At 37.6% G+C, this 26200-nt stretch overlaps 2 protein-coding genes and 1 long non-coding RNA gene across 4 annotated transcripts; 2 read left to right on the top strand and 1 right to left on the bottom strand.

Annotated features, from left to right (window-relative positions):
- On the top strand, positions 1–9241 carry kcnj20 (potassium inwardly rectifying channel subfamily J member 20). Of its 2 annotated transcripts, XM_016257716.1 has the most exons (6): positions 1–17; positions 248–329; positions 1709–1922; positions 5502–6717; positions 7516–7870; positions 9163–9241. In XM_016257716.1, the coding sequence occupies exons 3-5, from the start codon at positions 1749–1751 to the stop codon at positions 7863–7865; spliced, it is 1740 nt and encodes a 579-aa protein (XP_016113202.1). In that variant the 5' UTR covers positions 1–17; positions 248–329; positions 1709–1748; the 3' UTR covers positions 7866–7870; positions 9163–9241. The 2 variants fall into 2 exon arrangements, with proteins under 2 accessions (XP_016113202.1, XP_016113201.1); XM_016257715.1 differs by lacking the exon at positions 9163–9241 and having other exon boundaries at positions 7516–8244.
- Positions 9164–25784, bottom strand: zbtb32 (zinc finger and BTB domain containing 32). Its single transcript, XM_016257717.1, has 5 exons — positions 25707–25784; positions 21286–22281; positions 17913–18013; positions 11565–11738; positions 9164–9395 (listed from the first exon to the last, which is right to left on the bottom strand). Exons 2-5 carry the CDS (start codon positions 22206–22208, stop codon positions 9166–9168), a joined length of 1428 nt encoding a protein of 475 aa, XP_016113203.1. The 5' UTR covers positions 22209–22281; positions 25707–25784; the 3' UTR covers positions 9164–9165.
- On the top strand, positions 17550–25712 carry LOC107571395 (uncharacterized). Its single transcript, XR_001607177.1, has 3 exons — positions 17550–17768; positions 18208–18284; positions 25583–25712. It is a non-coding gene; the product is annotated as an uncharacterized lncRNA (long non-coding RNA).
- Positions 25785–26200: the final 416 nt, after the last annotated feature.

Here is a 26200-nt window from a genome sequence, read left to right as displayed (position 1 = left end):
TTTTATATTTATATAAGGTATTTTTCTCTTAACACGTTAAGATCATCAAGTTCATGCTTTTAATATTGTTTTCATCTTATTTTTTCAGTCTCCCTTACCTCAAAATGGTGTAATCGGTCAGAGCTAATCATGCTCATTATATGGATGCCAAGGGCGATATGACATTACTGATCTGTCCTTTCTACTGTAGTCTGTTGAGACACCTGGATTACTATAAGCTGATCATGATTAACTTTGATGTCCACAGTCCAGACATCCAAGATATTCTCGGTACTTGCTTGTGAGACCAGCTGCCCAGTGCTTTTGTTGGAATCATTCACACTACCTAGGTAAGACTAACTTCTTTTTTTCTTCATGTTTTTGGGGAACAAGAAAAAGTTATAAAAATGCTCTATTCTAATAGCCTTGGTCAAAATAGCTAGAAGTCACATAAAGTCTTGACTTGATTTTATTTTCCTTTTTTAAAGTGCTTTGTGCTCTCATATTTATTTATTGATGCCATTGTACAAAAGTATATATATTTGGTTGATTAATTAAGGCATATTTACATAGACAAGTTAAGGCTGTTCTGTGCCTGCTCAAAATTCGGTGTAGACAATGCTGCATAAAAACCAGGCTTAATTATGCCTGCTCTGATCCAGCTCAGCACCTAGTATTAAATCATACAGTTGTAATTTCTGTGTAAATGCAACTATGCCACCTCTGAGCAGCATTAAACAGTCTATGAAGACACTTAATGCATCTTTACACAGCTGAGTTAAGGCTGCTCTATGCCTGCTCAAAATTATGAGTAAAGATGTAATGCCACATGAAAGCCTGATTAAATAATGCCAGCCCACCTGACCAACCACTAGCACCAAGCTGTATGGTTATCACAGCTGTGTAAATGCCACCTCTGAGCAGCATTAAACAGTCTGTGTAAAGAGACACCTGATAGCAGTTTTAAACTGCAAAGCTGGCATAGAGGCACTTCTAAAGTGGCATTTAAGTGTCTTTACACAGACTGTTTAATGCTGCTCGGAGATGGCATAAATGCATTTACACAGCAATTACAATTGTATACTTCGATACTAGGGGCTGAAGTGGGACTGAGTAGGCATAATTTAGTCTGGCTTTTAATGCGCCTTTACACTGAATTTTGAGCAGGCACAGAGCAGCCTTATCTCGACTGTGTAAAGACATCTTTAGTTTTACTTCAGAAGAGCTTCTCTGCCACCTTTGCAGTGTGAATTTGGCAGAATTATACTATTTGATGTAGGGGGCTTTGCCTTTTAGCAATCACATTATCTAAAAGAAAAAAATGGAGCATTGGATGCATTTATCAGTTCAACGTCTTGATAAACTATTGAACTAAGCAATCATGAGTTAAACCTTTGTAATGCCTTTGTCATCAGAGTAGAGTTTATTGGAGGCTCATGTAAGCATATTAATGACTGTTTCCTGAAGGAGAGGACTCAATCCTGCTGAGCCAGCGGATGAAGAAGCTTAGAGCAGACTGTCTGTCTGCTTTCTTTAAGCCTATCCTTCCTTTTGTTCACACCCAGTTCATATATTTTCATTTATTAAAAAATAAATAAATAAATAACATGTTGTACATTGAACTGCTTCTAATTACACGTAAACAGTGATTCTGTACAAGTATTTTCATTATTTAATACTACAGAGAAATATATGACAATCTCTTCTCTTTGGCACGTTTTGGATCCAGCTTCACCTCACTAGCGTAAAGTAGTGCCATTTTCTCAATCATGCTGAGTGGAGTCAGAAGCGCTCCTGTTGAAGAAGGCAGAGGCACCTCGGGGCCGACGCAAGATGATGCCAGGACCAGACCAGCCACAATCAACAATTTAAATCCCAAATCCAGCTGTGTTGTGTTGTGTAAACCTGGAGATGGAGTGCGCCATCAGTTGTATATTCCTACAGTGGGTAGATTTTATCAACACACCCTCATGATGAAACATCACTTTTATTTGTTGTCATAATTTTTACTCATTCTTTAGAAGAAATTCTGTCATCATTTACCCTCATGCAGTTCCAAACCAGTATGACTTTTCTTCTGTGAAACAAGATATTTCTCAGTAAAATCTTTATTGTCCATACAATGAGTCAATGGGATCCAATTTCGTTTTCAAACTATTTTCACTTAAGAAAGTCACACAGGTTTTGAATGTAAATTATTTTTGGTTGAACTGTCCCATTAAGTCATTCAAAACCTGTTTTCATTCTTTTGTGCAGTTCCAAAGGAAATATAAACTGCTTATATAAAATATAAAGGAGTCCATATGACATAAGTCTTCTGAAGTCATACAATAATTTTGTATAATGAAATTTAAGACCCTAACAACTGATAATCACTGTAAAGTCCTGTTCATAGGAAGGACGAAAACTATAATGATAACTATAACCTTTTAATAATCGTTTTAATTGCATGAGAATATCGACACCACAGCTATAACAATAACACAGAGGAACAATATTGTTAGAATCACTTTCAGAATTTTTTTTACAGTTAATAAGTGATAAAACATTGACAGTCACAATCCACCCAAATTTAAAGAGCACAAGCATTTAAAGCAGAGGATGACAAAACTGCAGTCTGTGCTTAAAATAAACAGAATGCTGGTGTGGATGCTAACATAGTTATCATTATGCCCAATGTATACTTTAGATTTTGCTACAGTTTAAAAAATAAAAAGGTAATTGTCACTTATCTCTCAAATCTGACTATTCTTCTCAGAATTGCAAGTTGATATCTCGCAATTGTGAGTAAACATCTTGCAATTTTGAGTTTATATCTCACAATATAATTCTGTACAAAAAGTCAGAATTGTGAGATAAAAAGTTGCAAATGATGTCAGTATGCATATCATGGTTGAATCATCTTCCATGCAAACTAATTAAAGGGGTCATATGATGCTGCTAAAAAGAACATTATTTTGTGTATTTGATGTAATGAAATGTGTTTATGCAGTTTAAGGTTAAAAAACACATTCTTTTCCACATACTGTACATGATTGTTTCTCCTCTATGCCCCGCCTTTCTGAAACGTATCTATTTTTACAAAGCTAATAGTTCTAAAAACTATTTAGCTGTGATTGGCTAGCTATCCAGTGCATTGTGATTGGCCAGCTATCCAGTGCATTGTGATTGGCCGAATACCTCAAGCGTGTGACGGAAATGTTACGCCCCTTACCACATTGTGATGATGCCCTGTCAGGCCAGAGCGATGATTCAAAAACATTAAAACCCATTATAAACGAGGCATTTGTTGCATCCAGTGGGGACATAATTATGGATTATAATGACTTTTTACATGTTGCGTTGCTTCGCGCCGCGTAAACATAAAACCATGTCTGCATTTGTGATCGGAGAAATGACAAACAACAAGCCCTACTCTACACTGCCCAAAAAACTATATAAATATATAATATATAAAAACTCTTTAAATATAAAAAAACGTACTTACAATCTTTGAGTAAGAACAGCCGGCATTGTAGTCTACTCTACCAGGATCAGGAAACACTCCTCCATAAAATGTGGTGCACACATCTGAATATTTGGGTTGAAATGTTCTGGAACAGTGTTGTAAATCCAACTTAACCACTGATTTCTAGTCGTGTCCATTTTTGGAAGACCAAACAAAGTAGTTTCACTTTCACAACGAAACTCAGCGTCACACACGGTGGCCTAGAGCAGTGTTTCTCAACCGGGGTGCCATCTGTCGAGAGCAGGGGTGCCGTGTAAAAAATCATTTTTTAATATTTTTTAAAATGCTAAAATGTTCAAAAAAGCATCTACTATATAATATCCATTTCTGATGTCGCCAATAATTAGAGATGCACCGAAATTTCGGCTGCCGAAAATTAGTTCACTACTCATTCTCTCCACTCGTATACCGTTCATGCGAATCGGAACAGCAAAGTCCACTCAAAAATCGAGCTGACAGGAAACATCTATGTAGTACAGTATTGTTTCTGTCTGCAATAGCCCTACTGTGCTGTAACATGGTGTGGTATATGGGCAACTCTGGTAACACTGCCCTCTCATTCACTGATCTGTTAACCGCTATGTTATGCTCGCGTGTTCTGATAATAATAGCTTTCTAGGACTAAACATTATTTGAATAATTGGTAAAAAAAAATGAAAGTTAAATATCTTAACCCTACTGTTAGACCTACCTGAAAAACTAAAAAGCTATTTATTTAATTCGAAGGCCTGTCGTTATTTTTTATTTGTGCTATCATTATTAATTTCTTTATTTGTTCTTATTTTATTACTGACTGCTTACTTGTCATTTTGTATTCAATTCAAAGTTTGAAATCAAGCTATCTCGTGCTACTGCACCAAAATTACCCCACTGTAAAATTTAAAAAACACTGAGTGAGCAAAAATGTGTGAGATAGCTAGTTATAATGGTAATTAAATAATGTTTACATGTGTATAAAAGCCTACATTAAAATCGGTCATATAAACTGGTCTCTTCATTAGAAATTAGCCTACTGATTGCCACCATTGATGGACAAATTGTTTTAATAATATAAAAAATATCTGTATGACATTATATTCTGCAGTTCTTCCCTGTTGTACCGAATATCTATACTTTTCAAATTATCATATCGAAGTTAGAAATTCAAATATTGTGACAAAATAAATTTTATAGGGTGCCACAAGTTTGTTAAAATTTCCAAAGGGTGCTGCGACTAAAAAAAGGTTGGGAAACACTGGCCTAGAGTGAGCAACGGCGGCCTAGAGTGAGCAGAGGTCAGGGGCTAAAGTGAGGAATGGCCGGAGGGCTAGAGTGAGCAGAGGCGGGGGATTCGACGAAGGAGCGTCCGGTGAGCTTGTGTGAACCACATGTGACGACTACGGGCTGGACTCCGCTTCATCCACGGTGAAGGCTGATTCGACGATCCACGGCGCGAAGTTGTTGTATTTCCTCAGCAACCAACACGGATCAGCTCGAGGCATGACGAAGCAGATATCGTCCTCTTTTGGAAGGCCAAACAAAGTAGTTTCGCTTTCACAACGAATCACACAGTGCCTTCACGACATGGCGGCGGCAACAACAATACTACAGCGCGAATAAAAGTTACGCCTTCTTTCTTTGCATGAACATTTGGGCGGCGTTATGCAAATCTTCCCACATAGTGACGTAGATATGTGGGGGCATGTTAGAACGAGCCGTTTTTGGTAGACGTGGCTGACTCTTAACTTTTATAAGAATATCTCTTTGGATTTGAGACTTTAGACTTTGCAACTTTACAGATCTTCTTTATGCACCAAGAGCTTGTAACACTCCAAAGAGAAAGGAAAAATTGAAATTGCATCATATGACCTCTTTAACAAGGTTTCTAAGGCTTTACTGAACCTTGAATCCTCTAAAACTCCAGTGCAATGGTAAAAGTTGCTACAGCGACATTTCCCTTATATGGTTTTGCTAAGAAATGCAAAAAATCGAAAAATGTTGACATTTATGTCATCATCTCTATGTTCTATTCCAGATTCTCCCTCAAAGCGATAATCGCCCCGATTCAACAGGTGGCAACTCCCTTCCTTTGCCAGACATTATGCCAAACCAGGCCTCCAAACCAAGCGTGTCCATTCGGCGCCACAAGAGCACCACGGATTTGCCCTACAGCCCTCAGCGTGGGTACATGCGTGGCCAGAGACCCAGTATCTGTGCCCCCACTGAGGCTGAGCTGGCGCTGATGCGGCGCTGCTCTTTACATGAGCCGAACATTCGTCCATGTTGCCGCCATGCTCTTAGTGTTCCCAACATGGCAAGTCCAAGCACAAGCCCTCTGTGGAGCACCCCATCCCGCAGTGCTCTCTGCACACCTGTACGGGACATAGAGTGCAGTCCTAAAGCACGCAACAAGCTAATAGAGAGCGAGAATGCGCAGACTCCTACTTGTCCACCGGAGCTTCGCGAACAATGCCGTTACATCTCCAAAGATGGGAAGTGTAGGGTAGACTTGGCACATATGGCTGAGAGAGAACGATTCCTGGCTGACATCTTCACGTCTTTTGTAGATCTTCAGTATAGATGGTTTCTTTTCGTGTTTATGATGTGCTACGCAGTCACCTGGTTTATTTTCGCAGGGCTTTATTCGCTAAATGCATTCTTGCGTGGAGATCTTGAAGTTCCTGGTGACGCTGATGTTTGCTACACAAATATAGATGGCTTTGTGTCAGCATTGCTCTTCTCAGTAGAAACACAGAGGACTATTGGCTACGGCGCTCGCACGGTTTCGCCACGCTGCTACGAAGGTGTGCTTTTGGTCATGGCGCAGTGCATTGTGGGCTCCATGATTGATGCCCTTATGGTGGGCTGCATGTTCGTCAAAATTTCGCGTCCCAAGAAGCGCGCAGAAACACTTCTTTTCAGCCGTACTTGTGTTGTGGCCTACCGTGATGATCGTCTTTGCCTTATGTTCCGTCTCGGCGATCTGCGTGAGAGCCACATGGTGGATGCCAAAGTACGCGCTAAACTCATCAAGTCTCGGCAGACGTCAGAGGGGGAATTTCTCCCGCTGGAGCAGTCTGAGATCGACCTGGGCTACGAGAGTGGCTCTGACCGTCTGTTCCTAGTGGAGCCGCAGGTCATTCAACACACCATCGATTCCAGCAGTCCTTTCTGGGAGCTTGGGCCGGAGCAGCTGCGGAAGCAACAGTTTGAGATTATTGTCATCTTGGAGGGCATTGTGGAAGCAACAGGTTTGTTCACAATCATAGCCCACTTTACCTGTTGACCCAAATGTCTTGCCATGACAAGCAAATATGGCATTTTAAAGAACTATGAATGCAAGAAAATGTTTTATTAGTTGGTATATTTTATTCACTTCCCCACTGGGTTGTTGAGAAGTGAGGAGTTTGAAACCAAACAAAGCATATATGTAAAAGAAATTAAACTGAAAAATCATTTGCCACCATTGAATCTTACGAAAACCTGCCAAGAACTTATTTGAGTAGTATTTGTTGTACTATAAATAGCAGTATACATAGACATATTATTATTTAAGTGTTATGTGTAAACTCTTATAGTATTCATTAATATTTAAATGTACCTTTTATTTTTATATTTTTCAGTACATTTTTTATATTTTTTTAATTAAGCTTTAATTAATTTTTTTACGTCAACTTTATTTTTGTTCGTTTCTAAGGCATCATTCTAATTTCATGTAATATTTATATTTGATTTCAGATTGATTTCAGTTACAGAATTAACATTTTTTTGTTTAATCCAACAACACTGATTATAGCAATGAAAACTAACTAACGAAATAACTAAAAGTCAAAAGTAATGAGAATTTGGGCAGATATGTGTGCTGAATTATCATGAGAGTAATGTGAAACCATGGGAAAAATAAACTCTTAACAAAAAAATTTAATTAAATTAAAACTACAGAAGTGGAGAAACCAGGCCAGTTTAAGACCAATGCGATTTGTTACAGCATAGCGCCATCCTGTGGAGGTAGTGTTTTCTCAGCTCGTTTGGCAACTTTATTTTGACAGGAATGATGTGCCAGGCGAAGACTTCCTACATCGAGACGGAGATCGAGTGGGGAGCCCGTTTTGAGCCGTGCATGACACTGGAGAAAGGGGCGTTTCGAGTCGACCTGAGACGCTTCCACAGCACATATCCCGTGCCTCTTCCGCCGTGCAGCGCGCAGGAACAGCATCACCTGCAGACACTCCAAGTGGGACTGGAGCTCCAGGAATCTCTCAAAGACGGTGCTAACTGGAAATTGGGTGGAGACGACCAAGAAGACGACATTGTGAAACCACCAGGAGCATGTACTTTCACTATCCACAACATCCAGGAGGAGCGAGTGTCAGAAGTCAACGAATGCGAATCTCTTTAGTTGTTGTGAGTGCGATACTGACGGTGCCCTTTCTCAGCGGTTCAGGTTCCGGAAGTATTGTTCCAATGTGTTTTCTCTTTAGGCATGTCCAAAAATCTTAAGTAGCCTGAGTAATTCTAAATATAGAGACTGGATAGGTTATGCCATTTACTTTTTGAGCGTGTGCGATCACTGCAGAGGTTATTTTCCCCTCTCTCGTGTGGGAACGCCGTTTTAAACACTAGACATCGTACGTTTGCCTACTTTGTAAGTGGTTACAGAGAAAAACTGAACATTATACACTAAACGAAACCATACATTAAATAAGAAACACTAAACCGTGTTGTTAGGAGAGGCATGACACATCAAACAATGTCATGTACAGTCGGCTCAAGCTGTCACAAGTTGAAGTTGTCTTTGCACTCCAATGTGAAATGTTTGGGTATTCTTGATGTAGCCTCCAGAGTTGCAGTAAGCTAAGAAGCATCGAGGCAGTGTTGCAATGGTTCAGGATCTGGGTGCGTCACACATTCAACCCCAGGGTCATTATCCTTCCCGCAAATCGTAACTGCAACCACACGACAGACGGAGAAAACTAACGATGATAACGTTTCTTCATGTGTTATTTGACCTGCTTGGCAGCCCCTGCAGGTAGATACCGAAACTACACCATTAAGCATCTTTCTCCATTGATGGCCATACTTTACTACATAGTAGCTTTTAAAACCTTCTTTCATAATTGTTGTAAATGGAGACAGAAATATTTATTTGCGTCTAGTTTATCGCTCTACACTAATTGTCTTAAGTGTGCAAAGATAAAACAATTAATTCATCCATTTATTCAGAATATACCGTCACATGCTTCCAGACCTGAAGCTGCTTGCTGTTCAATATGCTGCTCTTCTTCTGCATTAAAACAGCCACCGGTGAACTCTTACTGTTTTGATCATAATGCTTTTATTAAAAGATTGTATACAGTGCATAAATAGATCACATAGTGAGTGCTTAGATAAATGGTACAGATTTGACCAGCTCAATAAATAAACAAACACATATTTTGTATGCTATTGTGATGATATTTCACAGAGAAAATGATAAGCGTTGGCAAATTACAATCTACTCCATCTTAAGTGGTGAGTGAAATGTTCACCCAACGAGACGTTCTTCAAAGAAAACAAAAATCAACTGGCTTAAATGTCCTTTGTATGCATATTAAATATATTATCATATTTGTATAATGGCTTCAAAATAGATTCATAAAAGTTTTAAAAATAACAAAACGATTACATTTTCCATATCTACATGTTTTATCCCCTAGGCCTCAGGTGTGGCAGTTGTACAGGTATGTGCTGCTCAGGCTCCAGTCTGGAGGGAAGTCCTGCGTGGGGTGATTCTTCAGGTGTTTCTGCATGGCTGCCAGGCTGCTACAGAACTCCAGACACAGGGTGCACTGGTAGGGAGTGGCGCCGCCGTGAGTACGCAGGTGCTTGATCATAGCCGAATAGTCACGTGAACGCTGGCCACACAGCCGACACTCGAATGGTTTTTCACCTGGAAGAGAGAACTGAGCTGAAGATTTCAACATGATTTCCCAGAATCCCTAATCAAATTTGTAGTCGGTGTTGGAAATGGGAATATAGATGAAATAAAATATAAATAGTAAACTTAAAAAAACTTAAAAAAAGAAATGTTTCCTTGGCAGTTAAAGGACTAAAACTATATATATATATATATATATATATAAAATATAAACTACTAAATATTTTTTTTAAATTATAAGAAGAAAAATTTCATTAGAAATTAAAGGCTTTTTTCTCAGAGAAGGCTGTCAAACCAAGATTCAACATACAATAATCTATACAGCTGATATTTATAAGTCACGGAGATCACATAAAAAAATAATATAGACCTGATGCTGTATGTGATGGACTTGTTTTAAACTAAAACTTTAAAAAGAAAAGAAAAATCTTTGTTTCTGTAAATAAAACATAAAAATTCATTTGATTTCAGCTAGCATTTCTAATTTTTATTTAGTTTATTATCAATTTAATGTACTAAAATATCTAAATCTGAAATACAATTGAATAAAAACTATAACATTTTTAAAAAACAATTAGTAATAAAATGACGAAACAACAAAATTACTAAAACTGTAACCAAAATTGAAAAAGCAAAATGAAAGCATAAACAACAAATAAAAACTAATAAAAAAAAATACAATAGTATGTCAGTGATACCAAAATAACACTAATTCAGATTACAGATCTAATCTTTATTCAGTGAAATGCAATGTTCAGTTTCTCAGAAAGTGACATTATTATTTAAATGAGTGGTATCTGATCCTTCTCCTATAGAGCCACTTTTCAGCAGAGTTCAGCTCTAGCCATAATTCAACACTCTTGAATCAGGTCTTCATGATCACTAGAAACTTCCAGGCCTGAACACTGGAGGAAAGGCCCATGGGTTTAAAGGTTGGTTGTACCTGTGTGGACCCGGTGATGTGTGTCCAGCTGGTGTTTAAGGCTGAACCTCTTGCTACACTGTTTGCACTGGTAAGGCTTCTCTCCTCCGACGCCCCTCCTGAGTGAGCGCAGAGATCGCCTGTCCCGTCCACCTCGGCCACAGAACTTACACCTGAGCGCCATCTCCCCCGAATCTGCCAACAGATGATGAGAGAACAGTAAGTGAAAAACTGGTGGACTATAAATAGAACTATTCTCTGTTATCACTGGATCTTTCGAATGCAGTTTCATTTCAGAATAAAGCCACAGACAGCCAAATGTGGCTCTATTGCTCAGTTTACATATAATGTTCAGAGTCTATTTATCTTTTTACTTCCTCCTTAAAGGAATAGTTCACCCAAAAAGGAAAAATGTGAAAACTCCAGTGAAAAAGTCCATTCCCTGTTGTCCTCTCACATCAAAAATTACCATTGTATTTGTTAATTTAGGACTGTTTGCTATATATATATATATATATATATAAAATATAAACTACTAAATATTTTTTTTAAATTATAAGAAGAAAAATTTCATTAGAAATTAAAGGCTTTTTTCTCAGAGAAGGCTGTCAAACCAAGATTCAACATACAATAATCTATACAGCTGATATTTATAAGTCACGGAGATCACATAAAAAAATAATATAGACCTGATGCTGTATGTGATGGACTTGTTTTAAACTAAAACTTTAAAAAGAAAAGAAAAATCTTTGTTTCTGTAAATAAAACATAAAAATTCATTTGATTTCAGCTAGCATTTCTAATTTTTATTTAGTTTATTATCAATTTAATGTACTAAAATATCTAAATCTGAAATACAATTGAATAAAAACTATAACATTTTTAAAAAACAATTAGTAATAAAATGACGAAACAACAAAATTACTAAAACTGTAACCAAAATGGAAAAAGCAAAATGAAAGCATAAACAACAAATAAAAACTAATAAAAAAAAATACAATAGTATGTCAGTGATACCAAAATAACACTAATTCAGATTACAGATCTAATCTTTATACAGTGAAATGCAATGTTCAGTTTCTCAGAAAGTGACATTATTATTTAAATGAGTGGTATCTGATCCTTCTCCTATAGAGCCACTTTTCAGTTCAGCTCTAGCCATAATTCAACACTCTTGAATCAGGTCTTCATGATCACTAGAAACTTCCAGGCCTGAACACTGGAGGAAAGTGGCCCATGGGTTTAAAGGTTGGTTGTACCTGTGTGGACCCGGTGATGTGTGTCCAGCTGGTGTTTAAGGCTGAACCTCTTGCTACACTGTTTGCACTGGTAAGGCTTCTCTCCTCCGACGCCCCTCCTGAGTGAGCGCAGAGATCGCCTGTCCCGTCCACCTCGGCCACAGAACTTACACCTGAGCGCCATCTCCCCCGAATCTGCCAACAGATGATGAGAGAACAGTAAGTGAAAAACTGGTGGACTATAAATAGAACTATTCTCTGTTATCACTGGATCTTTCGAATGCAGTTTCATTTCAGAATAAAGCCACAGACAGCCAAATGTGGCTCTATTGCTCAGTTTACATATAATGTTCAGAGTCTATTTATCTTTTTACTTCCTCCTTAAAGGAATAGTTCACCCAAAAAGGAAAAATGTGAAAACTCCAGTGAAAAAGTCCATTCCCTGTTGTCCTCTCACATCAAAAATTACCATTGTATTTGTTAATTTAGGACTGTTTGCACTTCAAAAGAGACAACCTTTATTAGCAGTATATGGATGGAGGACGTGTATTTTAGCTGGAAGACATTAAAAGGTGTTACAATTGTCTTTGTGATGAATTTGTTTATCATAAACATGCAGCTTTTCGCTTCATGAAATGGACTGAAGTCTTGTGGATTATTGTGATGTTTTTATCAGCTGTTTGGACTCTCATTCTGACGGCACCCATTCACTGCAGAGCAAGTGATGCAATGCTACATTTCTCCAAATCTCTTCAGATGAAAAAACAAACTCATCTATTTCTTGGATGACCCAAAGGTGAGCAAATTTAAATTTTTTTGGAGCACTATTCATTTTATATACGCATTTCTGTTTAAAAAGTTGTGTATTTATTTTTCAATTCATCTTCGCACTTACCTAGGTTTTCAATTCAGAGCTATGTATGCTTTTTGAGCAAGTTGTTTATTTCCATTTTAACAATAAGCTCTCAAATAACCTTAAATGGTATCTCTTGCGATGAACCTGTGACAGAAATAGTGACCTTTCAACTAAAACTCTCAACACATCATTATCGTCACTGAGCCTCAGGCCAAAACAGTTGCAGCGCTTCACAGGAACACAGGGTTATTTTAGGTGTGATGCTGGTCAGCTCTTTGGCCCCTCATGTCTACTCAAATGTGTTTAAATTTGTCTAAGTGTTGTCTAACGCGCTGCTGGTGACAATTGTTCCATTCGTTAAAACACCAGTTAACCACATGTGAAAGTGAAGGGAGACTTATGGTGTTATCTAATTATTAATATAAAAATAAGGGTACCTCTTTACAATATGGGTCCATTTGTCAACATAAGTTATACATTAGTTAACAAAAACTAACAATGAAAAATACTTAAGCATTTGTTAATCTTAGTTGATGTTAATTTGAACATTTACTAATACATTATTAAATCAAAAGTATCTATTATATGTAATGAACCTTAACTAACAGTGAGCAGATTTAATATTAACTAACATTAACAAAGATTCATAAATACTGTAACAAATGTATTGCTCATTATTAATGTCAGTTAATGTGTTAAATAACAAGACCAATATAATTGAGCTTATTACAGAAACCACAAAAATGCACCTAAAACATTTGTTATAAAAATATATACCAAAGTCTGATAGCACTAGTAAAAGGGCATATATTTAGCACTTTTTATTTAATGCAATATTTTTAATTCACATTTTGACCACTTTCAAATGACTTGAGAAGGAGACCACATCTTTATTTTCAGCCAATGTAGATGTGTGCATGATGCATGATGCACTGATTAAATGGTTTGCAGCTGGCTAGAGACATACGTTGCACAACTCTCTTACAGTAAAAAAAAATACAAATAAAATGTATGGCCTTTTAGGGTTTTTGTACATGTCATAAGTATTTCTTATTCATTCACATCATAAATTCTTTGTTGTTTGCTGGTAAATATCCAGTTCTGTTAAAATAATAAAGCAACCAAATGTTTATTTTCTATCATCTGTAAAGGGGGATTAAAAGTGATTTATGGTCCAAAATAAAGTGACATCTGAGCTTTGGTAGTGCGCAGCCGAGGGGCCCAATTTTAGATAAACACATCCTGTGGCAACTCTCTCTTGGTGTGCGGCCTAGTTTATAGCTCTCCCTGTCCACACACACACACACACACACTCATACATGCACACCACATCCTCTCCTGTAAAGCTTAAAATATGAAAAAAAAGCATGGTTAACACTTTCTGTCTTTATATTCGCGAAGACCTCGCTTGTGACAATCAAATGGACGCTTGCAAGGTTGTGTAAGCTTATACTTCTGAGCTCGCTGAAACGCAAGCAAACGCAAAAGTCGTGTGAAACAAAAGCAAACATGCCCACGTTTGACATTGTATTCACATATATATATGTATACATATATATATAAACACCCACACATTCCCACATACCCCACACTCTCTCTCACATATACACACACATACACTAACTCAGGATGCAGCACAGTAATATAAAACTTCTTCTCTCTCTCTCTCTCTCAGTACCTGCGCGGAGGGACACCATCAGCGGCGCGTGAGCAGGCTCAGAGTCCCAACAGTGTCTACAGACGGAGAACCGGTCAGAGTTTCCACGCGCAGACGCTCTCGAGAGACGTCGGGATTTATTTATTAATCAACACGGATATTTAGTCTAACTCTTTTGCACTTTCTGGAGATTTACAGAAGACTTCTGGGGATCTATGAGAGCTTCAGGAAGGATTTGAAAGAAGTTGTAACGCCGAGGCGGAGTTATGAACCGTTTCTTGGTGAAATTAACGCTACTGACGGCAGCTTCGTTCGCGACGGCGGCACAAGGTAACTAACATCAGCTCTAATAACATTTCACAATTATATATAGTCGTATGATTCTACGTTGATTAATTTTCACACTTCATGAGTTTGGTAGTGATATTTCTGCGCAGCTTGTTGCACAGAATAGCCTGATAGTGGGATAAACATAATATCATTTTCTCCACAACTTTCTCTTTCATAAAGTTTCATTCATTTTTTTTAAGTCAAGTGTTTTACTGGCATGAGTTTTGCATGATACAATTGTGCCAAAGTATCTACACAATGAGAAATACATCAGATGTCAGTTATGAAAATATGATGTTAAATCAATATTGAATAGAACAGCAGGCATTTTGGAAGGATATCAGTATATCAAATCTCGGTTTTATGGGCTTTATGATATTAATTGGTGATCGATATTGTTATAAATTCAGTGTAATGAAGTGCAAGTTTATACAGGGTGAACTGGACCACTTTTGCCAAAGTTTTTCCTATTAATCTGAATTGTTAATTATCTCTTTCACTCACTTATGTAACTCGTTAAAGTTGAGTAACATCAGAAGTATCGCTGTAACTTTATGACAGTGCGAGTGCTTGGTTTCTGAAGTTATTGCGGTTGTTTTTAGTGCGTTGTCTTGTCCCTGATGTTGATTGAGTTGCATTGTGTGTGGAGTCTGGAGGAAAGCGATCTGTGCGTGAATGAAGGGAGGAGGAGGAAGGGGCTGTGCTGTTGTTCTCGTGCGCTGGTAAACAATGGCTCGAGACAGTGTTTTATGGGCTCGTGCTGGACTCTGATTTCTTTTGTCCGTGCAGCGTGGGCTCAGTTTTTATGTATATCGCTCTCCCTCCACACACACACACACACACACACACACACACACACACACACACACACACACACACACACACACACCCACCCACCACATCCTCTCCTGTACAGCTTAAATGTGAAGAAAAAGCATGGTTAACACTTTCTGTCTATATATTCGTGAAGACAGATCTTGTGATAATCATATGGACACTTGGTTGTGTAAGCTTATACTTCAGAGCTCGCTGAAACAAAAGCAAACTCGAAAGTCATGTGAAACAAAAGCAAACATGTGTGCCCAAGACTGACATTGTATTCACACATATATAAACTCCCACATACCCCACACTCTCTTTCTCTCTCTCTCTCTCTCTCGATCTCTCTCTCTCTCGATCTCTCTCTCTCACACACACACACTTACTCAGGATGCAGCACAGTAACACAAAACTGCAGAAACCTGTGCCTTTAAAGCACAACTTTGCTGTTCGAAAAGGTGACGTTGAACATTCTTAAAACTGAGGATTTATGTTGTTAGATGCGTTTTTATAAATGCAAAATCTATCTGGACGTTCTGTAAAAAGTGAAAACTGTGCAGCTGGTAACCTAAAAAAAAGCGACTTTAGTTGGCGCAACCTAATGTTGCCAGGTTGAATGAGTCATATGCCACCACATTTTTAGATTGTGACAAAAAATTTTCATTAAAGTTGAAGAAAGTATGCATCTTATTTTTCAGTTTAATCCATATATTGTTGGCATGCTATTCTTCTAAAACTACATTATACAACACTTTTCTAATAATTATTAGACATGCAATATGAATGCAATAATTAAGAGACTACATGAAATATGCATAAATGCATAATATGCATATATGCAAAATTAGCTGAAAATGTTCTCATTCTCATTTTTTTCATACAAACGAACAGCTTTTCGCTTCACAAGACAACAATTGATGGACTGGAGTCATGTGGATTACTTGTGGATTGTGATGTTTTTCTCAGCTGTTTGGACTTTCATTCTGACGGCACCCATCCACTGCAGAGGATCCGTTGGTGAGCAAGTGATGTAATGCTAAATTTCTCAGTCTGTTCCGATGAAGAAACAAACTCATCTACATCTTGGATGACCTGAGGGTTAGTACATTTTCAGCCAATGTTCATTTTTGCGTGATCTAATCGGCTACAAGATATAAATTTATATTAATTTTAAATTAAAACTACCCACACATATGTTATATACCACATAAAGTCTAAATTACATAGTCTCTTAAAGATAACATCTCATTAAAATGTGTTACTATCATTCTCACCCCAATATGCTCAGACGTGAATACGCTCGCACACACACATGAAAAGCGCTCTAACCCCAATTTGGATGAAAGAGGAACAAGTCAACACTTCTCTTTGGTACTGTATACAAACCACCATGAAGCACAGAGCTGATCGACCGCAGGACTGTGCTGATGCACCACGATTCAAAAGCCACACAGCACTCTCTTGCACACAGCTTTACACCCCAGTTTAGAAGGCAAGGGGTCATTTGCTTCTGCCTTTGTGTCCTGAGAACGTTATGTAAACCAGGACAAAGCACAACCACCATTGGGACTACGCAGTAACCCCTAAAAAGTTTTTGGACAGTCAAGGAACTTGCAGTGCATGAATGTTTTTGCATTAGATGTCAATCGGCATCTGTGCTGCAGGAGCATTTCTCAGAACTAACTTTACTTTCGTTAACTGGTGTCAAGTTTTTTTGTTGTTTTCTTTTATCTGAAGTATGAAGTAATTTCCTTCAGGTTCACACAGATGCCCTAGAAGAATACCCACAGTTATAGTTCATTGCATTAATGTTTGACAATCAGAAAGTATCTGAATACTTTTAATGCTGAAAACTACATCAATTTGGAAAGTGAGCCTGTAGTCCCTTGTAAATCAATGCATTATAATTAAATACATGATCAAAGTGGCAATGACATTCACATTTAAGTCATTTATAATGCTAGGTGCTAGCATGTATTTATGAATTATTCAAAAGCAACTTTAAACTGCATTGAAAGTATAGACTTTAAAAGTCATGCATTCCCTGGGAGTCAAACTGTTAATAAAAATAATTACATTAAAAAATATAATATAAAAATAAAGAAAGTGATTTAAAAATCAATATAATGAATATTTTGGTCAGTATTTCATCTCTGGCCTAGGCTTGTTTCCTGGTCTTTCTAGTAAACATGGAGTTGTAAATGAATATCATTGGCTTTGTAATAAATAGCTTATGTTCCTCTATTGTAAGTCACTTTAGATAAAAGCGTCTGCTAAATGTATAATTGTACTGTGTAAAAATAAATGTAAAAAAAAAAACATGTTTTAATGGGAAATTCTGGCTTGGTATTGTTTTGGAAAGATTTCAAAGGAATCAAACTATGATATGATACTTCAATTTTACAGATGCATGGATAAATCTTGCTGCTTTTCACTGTCTACTATCCTTTCTTTTACTACTGCAAGCGGAAGAGAGGCAACGGCCACCATCTTTCAGCTCTTTGAGAGATACACAACATTTACATCCTGTTGCGTGCATCCATTCCTCTGATCTACGTAAAAAGTAGGTGCATCCCGGACAAAATCTGCAACTTACTGCCGTGCATTTCGTGTTTCTGCAAGCTTCTGTATGATTATCTATATGCTGCCTTTATTCTGGGCAGATAAGTGTCTAGATTCATTTTTGTGTATTTGTACAACATATTACCTGAGGTTGATGACCCAGTCGTTGGCCTCCAGGGGTTTTCCAGGGCCGGTTTACCACAGTGTCTGCAGCATATCTCCCTCTCCTCTTGAACCTTTGGCTTCCTGTGGAAAATGTCGTCATGTTAATGCTCATTCAAAGATGTCCATATTTTCCATGCGTAATTAGCATAGACAATTGCTTTTAGAACTTGATTCATCATCAACAAATATCTTCAAACTGAGTCACTGCCTTTTCCGCTGGTGTTTTTTTACTTCTTTTTAAACCACTTGTTGATCTGGTCATCTAACACCTGCAGGTTCAGTTGCACTTCAAGAGCTGCATTTCCACACATTCTAGTGTGTTGGCTAGACCACAGCTAATTCGGACCAGCAGGTAAAGTGAGAAGCCCACACGCTTTCAGGTGTTACTGCTGATTACCACTGCTAAAATCAACGTGTTATCACATTTGTGACATTATTTACGAGAAAGGGCACTAGCATTTAAGTCTTTTAAAACGCACTTGACTGAATTTTCTAATTTCGAATATATATATATATATATATATATATATATATATATATAAACGCTTCAGCTTAAATTATTTAAACTAGTAGATTAGATGAATGCACATATGCCTACTTTCTACACAAAAATTACTTTTTAATCCATTGTGAAGGAAAAGCATTCTACAAATGTATGTAGGAACTTCTTAAATGCTTTAAAAAGGATCCCAGGATGCACCTGATGTTTCAAAGTTAAAAAATACTGAGAAATGAGGAGGTGTTAAGTACGTGAAGAAAAAATATACGAACAAACATCAATTTACAGCGCACACGCTCTGTAGCCCAACGCATGAAGACATGGGGTGACAAATTGCCATTCAGACTTGTTAAATCTGTTTTATTAATGATTAAGAAAATCAATTTAGACTTACATCACCTCCTTCTGTCTAAGACCAAAAACTGTAGGAACAAAGGTTTTGTGCTCAGGCAGCAGGAAACAATGCAAGCAGACAATGGTTTCCTCTGCCAGAGTCAAGCAATCTACAGTGTGAAGGAAAGCTCATCTGGTTTTATGCGATTTGAGTATTTAGAATCAAAATAGTAATAATATGCTCTCCCAAATATATTACATTAGTCTGACGGGCTTTCATAAATTTCACATTATTTGGGATGTTTAACCACAAAATGTGATATATTTGAGTCTAAAACGGTGTGTGGGTGGCTTGTTCTGTTTCCCTGTGCGTGCTTAGCTAAAGAAATACCGCATCTGCTGCTCTCAAATGTTTCATTTCAACATACATTGAGCAAAAGAAGCCTAAAGATCTCTGTCTGAGTGTGGCACCTGTTTGTGTGTGTGGCAAATTAGGGAGTGGAACAGATTTTGGCTTAAAATGAGACTGAAATAGAACATCCTGCTCCGAGGGTGGAGATGACTGACTTTCATGTTTAGTGTTTGTAAAGTCGGGGACAAATGGGGGGGCTCCCCTTAGTTTCGGCCTCGATAGTAAGTGTTGTTTTCCAAAACTCTCCACCAACATATCCAGTATATAGTTCACATGGTGCTTCTGTGCTTTTATACTGGCTCAAACACTTACAATTTAAAGCTCTAATAAAAATAAACACTCTAATGACTTAAATGAGTGACTTACAGATCTTTGTGAGCCTAAGCACATCTAAACCATACATTTCAAATTATGGATGAATGTACTTGATTCAAATATTTATTATTCTTAACCCACTGTAACACTAACACAATCGTCTTTATTGCATAAATACTGTTATTCCACTGCAACGGAACCACGGGCTGTTATTAGTTCCTCTCATTTTAATGGAGCCTGTAGAAAGATAACTGTTGTAGGTGGAAAAGGGGGCTGGTTGGGGAAAATGTGTCCGTTGGAAAGTACAGAATAAGAAGGGTATCACACACACACACACACACACACACACACACACACACGAATACATATGCAAGCATATATACCCGTCAAAAGTTTGACACACTTGACTGAATTTGTTTCTCAACTTAAAAACGACATGTTATAAAATAGTTTTGTAGATAAATACAATGCTTGCATATTAGCTTTTGTATAAAACTATTTTTAAAACTATTTTTAATTATTATTTTGGATGGGTTGGAGCGGATAGTGAAGGAAAAGTAGTCAAGTTTGCAGTGCACATGTGAACTCCTTCAATACTGTTTAAAAAGGTTTTCAGGATTTAATACTGTACAAGAATGAAATGTAAATAAAGATTGAGTATCTTGACTCGTACTTGCTTGGCATTACAGTGTAAACACAAAGAATAGTTTATTGAAGTAAAATATTTTAGAATTAAAATCAGGATAAAAGTCCATTTCAAGCAATCGTGAGTTTTTTTCTAAGACTGGTCTGACTTCAGTTCCAAAATCAAATAAATCAAGCCACATTACATTGGTTTATACAGACAACACCAAAAGTTTGAATGCTTTTAAAAAATCTAATAAATAAAACATTGAAAAAAAAGGGCACTACTTTTGTAGTAGCTATTTCTTTTTTTGCAATTTTAAATATTTAATGAGAGGTGATGTTAACTGATGCAAAAGCAGAAAAAAAAATAAAAGTTAAGCAAGGTCAGATTTTGTTGTGTTTGCTCTTGATTAAGACTGTAAATGTGTTGTTGCATTGGTGAAAAACAAGTTTAACAGGCTAATGGTGTTCCACTGAAATTAGCTGACTATAATGTGGTTTCCTGTCGAAAATTTCGTTATACAAAAAAAAAAAAGATTTCTTTCACCATGCTGGCAACACTCAGATGTCTTTTAACCTTGGATTTCTTGAAAAAGATGATGGTCGTGTGGCTTCTGAAGCTCTACGTTTAAAAAATATATAATTTTGTTATTGAACATTCATTGTTTAATGTTTAAGTATACAGAGGGCTGAACAAGTATTTGAACACTTTAATTAAAATTTTATTTAATTCACCTTCATGTTGTTACAAACCTGTATTACTTTCTTCTGCAGAAGATATTTTGAAGGATGTTCACCAAACAGTTTTGGTTACAATTGATTTCTATTGTATGAACATAAAAAAAGACATGGGAGACATTTCTCAAAATATCTTTTATGACGTTCCACCAAAGGTTTAAAACGAGATGAGGTGGAGAAAATTATGAGATCATTTTTATTTTTGGGTGAACTATCTCTTTGTGCCACAAATAAGATGTATGAATATCATTACATTAGATGTTAAGTGCCTTGAACATTTTATAATTTAAAACCAAAAAGCATTTTGAAAAATCCTTGTAAATTGTGCTTGTGCTGTCTGTCTTTAAAATCAACTCCACACGGTTTGATAAATTATCTAATCCAATAACATTCATACACTGTAAGTGTCATCTATGTGTCATTTCTTACCTCTCTTGAGCTTCTGACATGGACCCTGTTAAAGCTGTGCTGATAGAGGTGGTCTTTCCTTTCAGACCAGGAATGAAGGGATTGTCTTGAGTCAACGGAGCAGAGTGTATGAGAGGGTGATAGGGGTGAAGCAACCCCGTGTAACCCATAAGTGAGGAGGACACCTGTGGCTGGAGGGAGTGGTGGAGGAAGGGGTACATGGGTGCGGGGTAGGGATACGCTCGAAGGGAGTGAAAGGTCATAATTTCTCTACAGTTTAACACCATGCTCCTAGACGGGCTGACCGGCGGCCAGCAGAGGCGAGGGGTGGGAGACTGAGCGCTGGAGGAGATGATGGACTCTCTGGAGAACATGGGAGGCAGAGGAGACACGGGAGAACAGCTCTTCTTATGTGCATCGTGGACCGATCTCTTGGTGGAAGAACGTTCTTCTTCTGAAGAACAATCAAGGTGGTCTTCATCCAAATTGTGGCTTCTTTTAGACAACTCATTGTCCTTCTGTGCTTTGTCATCTCGGAGTGAATTTGCTACTTTCGTGTCTGTCTTAGTTGGGGAATCTGGATCTCTAAGTTGTGCTTGACATTGTTCTACCAAAGACTCCACCTCAAGGTACTCGGCACCCTTCAGCAGCTCCTCAAGATCATCTTTGGGCACCTCCAGCGATTCGCTGTACACATAGTCCAGGATTTGCTTGAAGGTGTGAGAAGAGACTCTGTCTATGATGCAGCAGTACCTTGGACCTGGGCCGCGCTGGTTTGTTAACTGTCGCTTCAGCCGTTTGCTCGCCAATGCTAGTATCAGAGCGTGGGCTTTAAATGTAAGGCCCTCCACAGTGAGAAGCGCGTCGCAAAGTGTTCCTGCCTGGCGGAGCTGCTCCGTCTGATGCAGAAATGGCACGTGGTGAGGGTTATGAATGCGGATCATCTTCAAAGAGTGAAAGGTGCAGCTGAAGTGAGATGATCAGGTTTGATATCGAGATGAGAAATCTCATGTCAGCCTTTAGATGGGGAAAAATAACAGAGGTTAAGTTTGTCATGGGACAAAAAACAGAAGTTAAGTTTGTCATGGGACAATTTTACAATGAGTAAAAATCTAAGAATCTTAAATTAATCTCGCAGGAAATTATAAAATATTAAAATAATTGGATTATATAAATTACACAGTTTTGTGTAATATGCTATATTATTAAAAACAAATGTAAACACTAATATATAATCACACATGTATCACATATCCCCCCCCCCAAAAAAGTAAAAATCATTTAAAAACACTGAGAAAAATGGATCAATAGATTAGTTATATTTATTGATAAGTATAACTGATAAGCATAAATGGAAATGTTTTTTTTAACCGTAGATAACAATACCCATCTCTCTGATTAATGAAAAAATATCTATTTAATTGTTTATCTTTTTATTTACTTATTTATTGACATGTTGATTGGCAATTGTTTATTCATTCTTCAATTTATGTATGTATCTGGCTTGGGTATTGTTTGGATATCTAAAAAAAATCTAATAAAAAGATCATTAATAGTCCAAATAAATTTCCCCAACTCAAACTATTCTTGTCCGCTCATTTGATGGCACATACGTTGAGCAGATGATATCAATCTCTAGACATCCAACAGTCATGAATAAGATGATCAATCTTAATCAGACTTTTTTTTACATGCATCCGAGGACTGATCAAACCTTTCATCGTTCAGCTGTTTTAAAACTAAACAAGAGACCTCATGGCTTTCAGACAGATAGGCCGAAAAAAAGACTGAACATATGCTTAGCAATATAGGCCATTTGACTTAATTTCAGAGATTGCGAAAGACATATTGAGAAGAATCGAGTAGGGTTTTTTTCTGAAATCATCAGCGTCACAACACCTCTAACCTACTTTCATACATTAGGCAGACAATCTAATTCACAAAATGAAACTCTAAGCAATGTTTAATCATTTCTGGCTCACAATACATTCAACCATGAACTGGAATTGCATTATCTGTGTATGGCACAACACGGAGGCGGACATGTCTGGTCATGTCAGGCGGCAAAGGGCCTTTCACATTTTGCATCACCTTTGAAATTTTGTTGTGGAGCTTTTATGATGAAGCCACAGACCTCTTCAGAATGTGAAACTCTGACTAATGCCGGTACGCGGAGACTCGTAAGAGTTCAAGTTTGTTTGATCAACAACAACAGTATCAAAGCCATACAGTAGGTCGGTTTAGATATGCATCTACTGTAGTAGCAGTGTGATGTGGTGTCTGGTGAAGCGTTTGATTACAGTACATGTCAGCTGCGTTCTAATTCCTCACAATTGCGCAGAAAGTGATGCAGGCAGTGTGGGGGGGGAACGGTTTTGATACTCGATCTTGTAATGCATGCAAAGAATGACGCTCCAAATAAGAAACATGACCGTCCTGGAATATGAGATGGCCGTATTTGGACAGTAATGAGATGTACAAGATTCGAGACGCAAATTGACGCTGTATGAGCGGTCCATTGTCTATTTTGTTGTCGATCTGCGTGAACAAGAAAGTCGAAGATCATCAAATGCCTGCAAAAACTTATGCGGATACGATCACTCCCCTCTCAGCGCAGACGCAACGGTGACGGATTGTGTAGAACACACTGTACTGAGATGACGATGCTCGATGTTCTAATTACTAGAATTGATGCTGAACTGGTTAAAAGTGAGACACACACACCCATCACACACACACTCACCCAGCAAAGCATGCAAAAACAACTGAAACAACTCAACGTTAATATTGTGAGGCATCATACCAAACAGGTGCGTGCAGATATTTCTTTTTCATAACTGACTTGAGAGTTTACGCACTCATAATGTAGTTTGGCTAACACAGCTTATGTGATCTGGAACTAAGTAATGTAATAGGATAGTTTACCCAAAAATTAAAATTTTGCCGTCATTTACTCATGACATTCCGCATTTCTTCAAAAAAGAAGGTCGTTGTAGAGCACAGGTGTCCAAACATATTGAACTACATTGGTTTTCATTGTGCAGCTGTGCAATGTACAAGACATTGTTTGGAATGACATGAGAGTGTAAGTATATGACTACATTTTTTATTTTATTTTTTATTTTTAGGTGAACGGTCCCTTTAAAACTGAATATACTCGGCTGCCAACAAAATAGACTACTTATCCTTTGCACATTTGTTTGTAGCATTAGCTTGTGTGTGTGTGTACCTTTTTTTCCTGAAAAAGCTAGATGAGTCATGTGTTATACTATAATATTAATAGTCTAGTGTGGCATAAATAAAAGTGAGTCATATTACTGTACTTAATCTAGCCTACACTGAAAATGCAGCTTAGAATATAATATGCCATTATTAGTCCTAAAACATGCAAAAATGAATATCATATCGCCAAAGCTACCAGCCTAAACTCATTTCTTGCTTTAAGTTTTTGCTTTACAGAAATCACTGGAAATTTATAATTGAAGCTGAATCTAGTAAAGCATATCGTACATGCTTAGCATATTCTAAATTCTCAATCTAAAATAGTAAAAAAAAAACTATAAAAATATTCATTATCCATGTCACGCATTTTCTAAATGTCACTCTAGCAACTCCAAAAAAACAAAAACACCAGGCCACAAAGTGCACAATTTTTTTTTTAGTTTTACAGTACGCCAAACAAAGAATGTAACAGCGAACGATTTCTCACCAGTTCTTATTCTTTCTTTGCCCACTTCTTTTAAAGCCCTGGTGCAGTTGAAGTCTCATTTGAGCGTGACAATAAGAAGAATGAAACTGAGGAAGATGTGTCGTAATTGCGATGCAGTTTTGACTAAAATGACTGTAAATTCGGTAATAGTGCAATGAGCAATTGACTTACCTGCCATGCAGGCCTGTGAATGTCTGGATATGAAACGTAGGTTATACTCTGTCCCATAACCAAACTGAATCTTTTCCTTCATTGTACGAAACTACAGTACATCAGATGTAAAAACTACTGTCCAACAAAAGCCCTTCCTTAGCCCTGGTCACAACAATCTAAAAAGCGCTATTAACATAAATCTCAACCACTAGTGAAGAAGGAACCAATAGACTGTATAACAGACACTCAAATGCAGGTGATGACTTTAGAAAACTGCAAAAGTGCAACGGTCAGGCCCACATAAAGAAACACAGCGAGAGAAAGAGGCCCATGAGTAACAGGGGAAAACCTGTCTTCAGTGACACATCCTCTCCGGGCCTGCAGTCAGAAAAGACCTCAACACACACAATCAGACACTTTCACGGATGCTTTTGTAATCAGAAGATGTCTATCCAGATATAGAAAGCACTGCACTTGGTGATGGAGGAGGGGAAGATGCAGACAGACAGCAGACAAGATGAGAAATAGCAAGATGACACTAGAAGATGAGCCTGACTGACAGAAACCTTCAAAGACGTACCTATGCGATCAAGGTGGAGGCTGTGTCCTGCCGCGAGCAAGTCAACAGAGATGCATTAACACGCATCGCCACCTCAACCAGAGGTGTCATCGACCAGTGGAAGCCTACATGTGGGTGAGATCTAGCAAGGCCACCTCTAAACTCAAACCAGCCCCTCCCCTTTGCACCTCAGACATCTGTGATTGGTCTTCTTTTGCTTTCTTGCTGTCATCTTTCACCATTTTTTCTAGAAATCAAGCGCATCTGTGCTGTTGACTTATTTGTCCTTTGAAACCTTTCCTGATAGATGCAGAAATAAGAAAGTTCATTGATTGAGATTTCCAAAAAAACAAATTTTGTCTTAAACATTTTGATAAGAGAAATTAAAAATGAAACACCTTGAATATAATATGTTTTCAGATTAGAAATAGCACCTGAGAACATGACAAATATTACAATACATGTTCACTTATAAGTGATACCGTGATAAAACAAAATAAATATGATTTGAATGA

Source organism: Sinocyclocheilus grahami, unplaced genomic scaffold (genome assembly GCF_001515645.1).
Source record: "Sinocyclocheilus grahami isolate Dianchi unplaced genomic scaffold, SAMN03320097.WGS_v1.1 scaffold1589.1, whole genome shotgun sequence".
In the NCBI taxonomy this organism is placed as follows: Eukaryota; Metazoa; Chordata; class Actinopteri; order Cypriniformes; family Cyprinidae; genus Sinocyclocheilus; species Sinocyclocheilus grahami.
The sequence above is the reverse complement of the archived record's forward strand: the minus strand, read 5'-3'. Positions and strand labels throughout refer to the sequence as shown.

Coding starts and splice junctions, on each gene's coding strand:
- kcnj20 (XM_016257716.1), top strand. CDS start 1,749: ATGCTGAGTGGAGTCAGAAGCGCTCCTGTTGAAGAAGGCAGAGGCACC. Junction 1,923..5,501: donor ATCAGTTGTATATTCCTACA/GTGGGTAGATTT, acceptor GTTCTATTCCAG/ATTCTCCCTCAAAGCGATAA. Junction 6,718..7,515: donor GGGCATTGTGGAAGCAACAG/GTTTGTTCACAA, acceptor TTATTTTGACAG/GAATGATGTGCCAGGCGAAG.
- zbtb32 (XM_016257717.1), bottom strand. CDS start 22,208: ATGATCCGCATTCATAACCCTCACCACGTGCCATTTCTGCATCAGACG. Junction 11,739..17,912: donor GACTGGGTCATCAACCTCAG/GTAATATGTTGT, acceptor ATCTGTTGGCAG/ATTCGGGGGAGATGGCGCTC. Junction 9,396..11,564: donor ACATCACCGGGTCCACACAG/GTACAACCAACC, acceptor TCTCTCTTCCAG/GTGAAAAACCATTCGAGTGT.